General features: G+C 49.4%; 1 protein-coding gene across 1 annotated transcript; it reads right to left on the bottom strand.

Moving 5' to 3' along the window:
• Positions 1–6,502: 6,502 nt before the first annotated feature.
• SP8 (Sp8 transcription factor) lies at positions 6,503–9,014 on the bottom strand. Its single transcript, XM_055420233.2, has 2 exons — positions 8,994–9,014; positions 6,503–7,996 (listed from the first exon to the last, which is right to left on the bottom strand). The coding sequence occupies exons 1-2, from the start codon at positions 9,012–9,014 to the stop codon at positions 6,503–6,505; spliced, it is 1,515 nt and encodes a 504-aa protein (XP_055276208.1).
• Positions 9,015–9,281: the final 267 nt, after the last annotated feature.

Here is a 9,281-nt window from a genome sequence, read left to right on the forward strand (position 1 = left end):
TGTCACCAAAATACGGGGCCCGGAGAATATTGCTGGCACTCCTCAAATATTCAGCTGCCAGAAGCGTGGAGGGACAAGAAGGGAGAGGAAGAAGCCCAAAAAAGGTTGTTGGGTTTTAGGTACAACGCGGCAAAGATGAGTTGAGTCAGCTCAACAGGTACAGTGATTATATATCTATATATACCTGTTGATAAGATTCTCCTCTAGGTCGTCGTTTAAATAGCTAAACTGTTCTTTTGATTCCTGAAATAAAAAATCACGGTCAGTCGGTCCTGATTTTGCTTCCGTTATGCCAATAGTGTCAGAAAAGGTGCACAAGTTCCTTCGAGTCCGGCAAACCCTTAATAAACTGACAAGAATAAAACTTAATGCCAACGGAAGACCGCTGCCGTTTGCTGACCTGCTACAGGGCCAGAAACGGGTAAGAGACAAGTGAGAGTGAACAGAGTACTTTACCCAGGAAAAGAGCACAGTCGATACTATACCGAGAGAGATCCAACAGGTTCAGGAAGAAGGGCCTTGGCCCGCCACGCCGCGGCAGGCCCGGGTAGCACCGGCAGGACGCGGCACTTGGCCTGCCATCCCGGGATAGGGTGGGATAGAGGCCCGAGGGTCCCGGCGCTCGGATGGCCAAGAGCAGTGGGCGGATGCTGGTGGTTTGGCGAGCAAAAGGAGGGAATCCGCCCATCCCAGGCCGGCCGGCTTGTCTTTTGAGCCGGGAGGTGAGCGCGGGAGAAGTTCACCCGGCGATTCCCGCGGTGGGGCCAGAGAGGCTCTGGGAAGCGGGGCTGGCTGGTTGGGCCGGTGTCGGCCGCGGCTGGCGCGCTGCAGAACGCGCACAGGGCACAGGGTGGCGCTCGCTGTCCGCGCAGCCGGAGGCGGCGGCCGCGGTGCCTTTGTGTGCACGGGCGCCGCGCGCGGCGGCTCGGCTGGCAGCACAAGGGGGAATGCGGGCGGGTCCGGTGGTCCGGGATAGACCCGACTGCCGCCCTACCCTTCGCTGCAGCTCTTGGATGGACAACGCGGCTCGTCTGCTCAAACGCTTCCGGGGAGTCTCGGAGAGGCTTTTTGAGAGCAGCTGGCAAGTGGAGAACGGAAAGGAAAGAGGAAGTAGGGTTTAGAGAGGCTGGAAAACTCTCTTGGGGTCAACAGATCGCCTTGAATTTACTGAAACAGAATAAGGGCAACTTTGGGCAGCCCAAACTCTGCCTCGAGCCCCGCAAGAGAAGCAGCGGGAGTCTCCACCTTCCCTCCCGCGCGGCAAGAAATGGCTTGTCTGAGAAGTAAAATTAGGGAGTGGGCTTAGAAGAAATTCCCCAAATGGACGGGAAAGAACAACAGTGAAAAGCAGCAGTTTTGAGCGGGCGCTTCATTCCTGGTTCTGTCATCCTCCAGCTCCCCTCGCTGTCTCTGGAGCTCTAGAAGCCCCGACTGTCGTTAGGAATCGAAGCAAAATGTATAAGGCTGCTTCCTCACCGCCAGGAGACTCCGCAGGAAATTAAATTAAATTAACACGCGCCCAGGGACCAAAGAAAATAGATACCACCCCCAAGCCCCCTCCCCCCGCTAAGCAAATCAACACTTCAGCGTACCGGGAATGCGGCGAACCTAAAGAGATGGCCACTGACGCGCATCCCCTTAAACCTTAGCGGCTGGAGCAAGGAATTATCGGCTTTCCTTTAATCCGGAAGCAGGGAATAAATAGGGCGAAAGCAAATTCTGAATCTTAATTTTTAAACAACAGCAACAATTGTATATCGAGCAAAGTCTTCAAAAGATACCACCCAGAACGACAGTCCTAACTTAAAAATGAGTACACTTCTCTCCCGTTGATCCTTTATTTAACACGATTTTCTTTCAAGACAGTGATAGAATTAATCTGCTTGGCTACTTTTTAAAGAAAAGTGGGGGGAAAACAACATAGAAATCATATTTTTTAAAGGGAGAGGGGCTTGATCATACCTGAGTTTTTCTTTAGGGTGTAGGGAGAAATAATAATGCCTGTTTGGACAGAAGCAGTAAAAGTCAGCAGTAAATTTAAAACCCCAGTTTATTCAAACTATCTATGTCAAATTAACCCCTCTTTGAGGCTATTTGAAAAATTGAGCAAAATGTAGAATTTCTCTACCAGTTTAGGCAACCAGAGAATAATCAGATCTACGCTCCACCTCCCCCCAAAGTTCCTGCCTTAATTTACCAGCCTAAAAGATCAACTGACCTTTGAGCTAACCCTCTAAAATAAAATATTTATTTTAAAAAAATTCCCCCACAGGCCCTCTGTAACATTCCATTCGATAATCTCAACAAAAGATCCGTGGAGAGATGAAAATGTAGATGGCAGGATTATCGATTTGTCCGCTCAGGAGTCCAGTCTCATCATATGCTTGTCTTTAATTTTTAATTTCAGCATTCTGTCCCCAATGGGAGACCCATTGAGAAGTTACACCAAGACTGGGGTAAGATGAGAGTGGAAGGAGGACAAACCCATCCAGGAGCTTTTTCTAGTATCAGTTGATAAAGAAGAGTAACTCATCACATTTGCTTAAATTGTTTTACCTTAAACAAATTTTTTGCTGATAGTCCATCTCAACAAATCATAGTCTGTTCCTAAGCAAAAGACATCATCCAAAAAGAAGTTGAACCAGAACAGGAGAAAGCAGGGTAAGGAAGAAACACTCAAGTTTGGGGATGAAATGAGGCAGGTTAACAGAAAAGCTGCTCAGCTGCAGCCCTATTCCAGTCTCCTGAGGGTGGACTGATATATGCTGGCCTGACCTGTGGGTCAACAACTACTTTAACTCTACCTTGATCTGCAAGACTGGAAGCTTGTCCCTTGGTTTAAAGTGAGACCAAGCCTTTGGCTTCATTTGAGTGAGCCTGCAGGCACTGTTATGGGGTACATTAGCATAGATAAAACGGGGAGAAAGCAGTTTTGTATTTCATCCTCTATCCTCCAAAAAGATGTGCACCCCCAAAAGGAAACCCTGCCCACCCTGCAGAAATGAATTTGTTGGCTATAGCCAACAATACAAAATAAACCAAAGCTAAAATGGGGAGAAGCCAAAGGAAGAAAGTGAAAATTTGAACATCCATACTACAGAAAAATCTGTCCCTATTTACCCACCCCAGAATCTTCTTCCAGACAATATCTATCCTTATCATCAACCACTTTGTAAATCAAATGTGATCCTGGGTAAAATGCAACTGATATAATGAAGGTACCAAGCAGCTTTTTTCTTACCTGCCACTACATTTAACGCCTTCAGAACCGTTTTCTCTGAATCCCTCAGCACTGCAACTTTCAATAAAAAAGAAACAACACTTAAATTGTGTTCTGCGTGTTATTCCTAGGAAGAAAGTGACAGAAAGAGACTATTTTACTTTTTAAAACCATTATGTTGAACTGTAGTATACCAAAGAATTAGAGCTTACTTGTTTGCCTAAAGTCATAGGGGTTGGAGTTCTCAAACGTCAGCACAGGCAACAGGATTAAGGCACGCTGTTACTTGGGCACAAACTACATTATTCTAAAATACTTTATCCCTGTCTTTTTCTTATGAATTTACAGTATTTATAACACTACGTATTTTCACTTGTTTCTATGGATAATAATGACTTTATACAAATTTCATGGAAAAATTGTCAGTTCAAGATGCACACCAAGACTGAATTTAGGGTGGGGAAATGCAAACGGAAAGAAAGAAGCTAAACTTAAAAGAATCTGAACACACTAACTTTTTATTGTTTGTTTCAAAATAATATTAATCTAATAGTGAAATACTTTGATATAACAGCAATCAACATTTAAAGTATTTTATGTTTCAAAGTATGGCTCAAGGAACACCCATTGCTTAAATGCACTTAGACATAACAAGACAGTATTTTTTTATTGGCATCATTGACACCTATGAACAATAGCCTAGTAGATAAAGGTTTAACCTTCCTTTTCTTTGGTGGCTGTTTAGAGACTTTAAAAGAACAGATAACTCATTTCAACAGGAATCTACTACTGATATTTACCTCTACATAATCTTTAGCTAAGACATGGAATGCCAAAAACAAGCTTTTGTTAGCTTGACCTCCTCCACCCCCTAACAACAAAAAGTTATTCCCAAACCCGTGTTTTTATTTTAGATGTACTGGTATTCTAGTGTAAGGCTTGGCCTTTTAAATACCAAATGCAACCAATGGCCAACAACCTGACTCCTTCTGGAGAATGAGAAGAAAGCAGAACGAAGAAATTTCTTTCAATTGTTTGGTGACTGTACAAATTTTAAGAGCTCAGTAAATCCTGATGCTTGGAGCTAAAATCTACTGGTAAATAATTACATTTCTTAGACACTACAGTCTTTTTCTTGGTAAATAGAGAAAACACAGCTTCCCCAAATATATCATTCCATCTAAGTAATAGCTTAAAAACAATTATTTAAATATTACCTCAAAACAGGGTTATATTTTGTTTAAATTAGTCATTTAACTGAAAATGCAAATGTCCATAGTTTAAAAAGGAAAAAAAAATACAAATTAACTGACCTAGTCTTTATCTGACTTTATTAATACCATTTAAAATATTACAAATAAATCAATTACATTTCATGCATTTAAAATGCAAGTCTAAAATGTTCCAGAGAAAGGCTTTTCATTTCAATGTGAAATATCCAAATTATTTCAACATTACAATGAGCAATTAGTTTGCAGAATCTGCAAACATTTAAATGTAGTGTCAGGAGTGTTTATTATTAACAGTTAACAATATTACCTTCAGGAAATACACAAAGGCCAAAGTTAGTTGAGATTCACTTGGACATTTTATTTAACACATGGGTTTTTGGCAGACCCAGTTAATATGAAATATAAGAGAACTCTCACTTTAACTATGCCTGAACTGCCAGCAAATGCAAGTAAGTACATGCTTCATTAAATTAAGTGTCATCCCACATTTATCAAATATTGTCTTAGTTACAGTTTGATACCTATCTAAATTCATATTCGAGCAAAACTAGGCCCCGAAAGTGCGTTTGTGGCTCTGCACCTCCAGAAGTGAGTTCAAAAAATCTGCAGCTCATCAGAACTGCAGGAATAATTCTTAATATTTTCTTGTGACCAAAAAAAAAAAAAAATCAAGTTTACTTCAATATATTTTCAAATATTTACTGGAAGTAATGTACAAGAAAAATACTATACAAAATCGTCTCCTGGACAACTGCACCTCGCACCCATACACTGGTGGAGTTATAGTTAATTGATACCTAATCTAGAACGATTCTCCAGTTGTACAAACCATTAGGTTCAGATATATCTTACAATTTTTTTTTCTGTTTTTCCCTTTTAGTATTTAAACTACAGCCTCGTCCGAAATAAACAATAGCTTCTTTACTTGTTTATAAGTTTAAATCACACACAAAAAAGTTAAACCCTAAGAATCTTAAACGAATTGCAAGAATTTACAGAAATGGGTACTATACAAATTGACTGCTGGACTAGCCAAAAAAAAAAAAAGGAGATTATGCTCGGGAGTGGTGAAAACGAGGTAGAAAAGGACAAACACGGAGATAGTTAATCTGGTCTCACCGGAAAGGGGTACTTTTGCATAAGAAAAAGACACCTACCCTCACCCCCACCCCCAACCCCATAAATTAAGTTAATGAGATCAAAATAACTTTGGGATCAGTATTAGAACAATTTTGAGAGAAAGACTTGCTTACTGATAGAGGAAAAACTACCTACAAGGGAAACCAAATAGAAGGATGCTGTTGTGTTTTCTTTAGATTTTTCGTTTAAAAAAGTTATAAAGATTAAAGAAGGCTGTTGCATCGATTCACCAAGCCTGCCCTTAGTTGAAACTTGCATCGGTTCCACCCCAGGGAACAAAGGGAAGGAGTCAGGGCTGGCGTTGGAGAGCTGAACTAGGCAAACTCCAGGTCTCCGTGCCCGCAGAGAGGCACCCGACGGCTCTGCGAAGGGCAGGCCGCGGCGCCCGGCTGCAGGGCAGGGCGCTCCGCAACTCAAACGCCCGGAAACGCGGTTCTGGTACTGGTACCTAGCCAGGCGGCGGCCGGCCTGCCCCGAAGGCCCTGGGTGGCGCTCAACCTTGCTCAGCCTAGTAGTTAACCACGCGTGCGGGGTCCCAGGCACTGGATCGGTCCAGCCTTACCTCCAGCGGCCACTTCCCTCTAAAAGATGTGCCCGTCCCAACTGGGGATGATGAAGGGAGAACAAGGAGAGGACCAGAATTAAAGGCCTGGCGAGGCGCCGGCTGGGGCTGTTCTGGGCCCCAACGGTGTTACCGGTAGAGAGAGACAGCTCGGGCCCAGGAGAGCAACGCGGGTTACTTCCATGTCCACATTCCCTTTACAAAGTTGTCACAGAGTTAAGAGAGAGAAGGGCAGAGACAGAAAGAGATAGTGAGCAGGGCGGAGAGACTGAGCCAAAGCCAGGACCCACGAAGCCCAAACGGACCAAGGTGGGAGGAGGAAGGGGAGAGGGGCAGGGGCGGTGCACGTCACTCCAGGCCGTTTCGGTGCCCGGGCTCGGGGGGCGGCAGCAGCTCCGGGGAGTGGCAAGGCGGGCTGCCCGCGGCGCTGTGCTCGCTGTCGGTGTCGCTGCCCTTCTTGCCGCCGCTTCCTGACCCCGCCGAGCCGCCGCCGCCGCCGCTGTGCGTCTTCACGTGCTTGCTGAGGTGGTCGCTGCGCATGAAGCGCTTGTTGCACACCGGGCAGGCGAAGCGCTTCTCGCCGGTGTGGGTCCGAAGGTGCCGCTGAAGCTCATCCGAGCGCGTGAAGCGCTTGCCGCAGAAGAGCCAGTTGCACACGAAGGGCCGCTCGCCCGTGTGCCAGCGCAGGTGCGCTTTGAGGTGCGACGTCTTGCCGTACACCTTGCCGCAGCCCGGGATGTGGCAGCTGTGCAGGCCCTTGCGCCGCAGACTAGCCCCGGCCGGGCCCAGCCGCTCCGCCTCTTGGCAGTTGGGGCAGTCGCAGGTGGCGCGGCCGGAGTAGCGGCGGGCGGAAGAGCGCGGGGAGCCCCCCAGAGGCGCCGACGGCCCCGCGCTCAGCATGGAGCCTCCAGCGCCGGCCAGCGGCGACGGGGCCGAGTCCGGGTAGGAGCCGGGCAGCACCGGCTTGAAGCCGTCCATGAGGTGTTGCCCCGCGGGGCTGAGCAGGTGCGAAGAGGCGCCGCTGCTGAAGGCTGAGTGGCTCAGGCCTGAGTAATCCGAGTTGTAGCCTCCGAGCGGCGAGTGCAGCGAGGTTTGGAGCCCCCCGGCGGCGGGGTGCAGGGAGCCGGGCAGCGCCGCCGCGCCATTCGGGTTCTGCACGTCGATCCAGCCCGCGCCCACGTCCCACCAGCTGGAGGCGCCGGCCGACCCCACTTCGCCGGCGGCGCCCAGGCCGGGATGCGAGGGCTTGAACCACGACTCGTAAGGATGCGCCATGCCCACGCGCGGGTAGATGCCCTGCAGCCCGTCCACAGAGGTGTGCACCTTGGAGATGAACACGGGCTGGTGGGAGCCGTCCTGCGAGTGCGCCGAGGAGCCGCCGCCACCACCCCCGCCGCCGCTGCCCCCCGACACGCCAGGGGCCTGGAACACCGAGTAGTCGTTCGCGAAGGGAGAGCTCGAGGCGGCGGCGGCCGCGGCGGCGGCGGCGGCCGCGGCGCTGCTGGAGGTTAGGGAGAAGGCGCTAGAGCCGGGTGAGCCGCCACAGCTGAAAGAGTCGGACACCAGAGCCGCTGCCGCCGCCGCCGCCGCCGCGGCCGCCGCCGCGGCCGAGGACGAGCCGCCGTTTCTGGAGGGCCCCGACACGCCGAAGCTTGAGAGACTGGAGCCCACTACGTTGCAGCTGCCTGAGGACGAGGACGAGGACCGTTTCCAGGGGTGGAAGCCTTTGCCGAAGGAAGATGAGCTGTCCGAGAGGGAGGAGGGAGACGGGCTGGGGCTGCCGATTTTATTACAGGTAGCAGCAAGCATGGCCAAAGGAGTCGATCCCAACCTCGGTTCTTCCTGAGAGAAGGAGAGGAGAAGGGGTGGGGGAGGGGAGGTGGGCAAAGGTCCGGTGGGGGAGGGAGGAAGGAAATGTGCATCAGTCCTCCGGTAGCCTCCAAAACGCCCCCAGTGCACCCCATTTCTCGCTGCGGCGCGGCGCCACCAACTCACCTGGCTCCCCCAACAGCCCCGGCGCCCGGCTGCTTCCTACTCTACGGGAGGGGACAAGTTTGGCTGCGGCGTCTGATTCGGGAGTAAAGCGCCATGCTAAAGAAGAGTTTGACAAGTATTCTCACCTAAAACAACACTCTTAGGCACACGAGGCCCCAGGCACTTCGAAACAAGCAAGCAAAAAGTCCAGACTGGGGAGGAAGGAAGATTCCTTTGCGGAGAAGCCTGGGGAAAAACCATTGGATTGGTTTTAAGAGCTACTCCTGAAATCCACAGAAGAGCTTTGGAAATCCTGTTGCAGTTCCCAGAAACCCATCCTGGGTTGTTTCTCCCAGGCCAAAAGACGTCAAACTATAGGACTCGATCGCTTTTCCTGATTTTCTTAAAAGAAAAAAAAAAAGTGTACAATACTAAAAAAGAGAAAATGAGAGAGAGAGAGAGAGAGACGGGTTCAACGTACCTGCAAGACAAGCGGGCTGAGGAATTTTTTAAGGGGAAGAGGGAAAATCTGCAGTTTGCCCAGGAGGAAAAACTTGCTCTCTTTACCCCCGAAATCGTCTCACGTAAAATAGGCTGGACGCACGTCTCCGGGGCGGGGAGCGGCCGGGCGCTGCGAGGTGGCTTGTCTAAATGCCCTCCGAACCTTTTCCTGCGCTGAAAAAGTGACTCTGCCCCCCCCTCCCCCTCTTTCTTTTCTCTAAACTCACTTGTATTTAAAGGGGGGAGGTAAAAAGCTCTCAATAGAGACTGATAGCCCGTGGCCTGGCCGGGGCGACTTTAACCCCCTCCGATCGGCAATAAAAGAAAACTAATTAAACCAGCAAGAGAAAATCCTGAGACTCACCCCTAGAAGTGAAGTTGCCATCACACAAAAGTGCCCTCCTCCTCTCAGAGGATCTTTTTTATATTGATAAATCAGAGGCAGTGTTTTTTTTAGAGGTGTGCAATACAATGATCAGTTCCGCCCATTCCACCACAATTGTAGCTCCCTCTCCGGCTTTGAAGTGCCGCGGAGGCGCGGCCAGCCAATCTGCGGCCTCGCCGGGCCGCGCCGCGCGCGCGCCGTGAGGTCATCGGCGCCGCCGCCGGCCGCCCTGGGGGGGCTGCGGGGAGCGGAGGGGCGCGCGTGACT

Source organism: Moschus berezovskii, chromosome 3 (genome assembly GCF_049115385.1).
Source record: "Moschus berezovskii isolate FMDL1 chromosome 3, NW_MosBer_1.0, whole genome shotgun sequence".
Taxonomy (NCBI): domain Eukaryota; kingdom Metazoa; phylum Chordata; class Mammalia; order Artiodactyla; family Moschidae; genus Moschus; species Moschus berezovskii.

Bases quoted from the DNA above. Each gene is read 5' to 3' on its own strand.
- SP8 (XM_055420233.2), bottom strand. From the start codon at position 9,014: ATGGCAACTTCACTTCTAGGG. The intron at 7,997-8,993 runs GTGAGTCTCAGG...TCCTTCTCTCAG, and splicing joins TGGCAACTTCACTTCTAGGG to GAAGAACCGAGGTTGGGATC.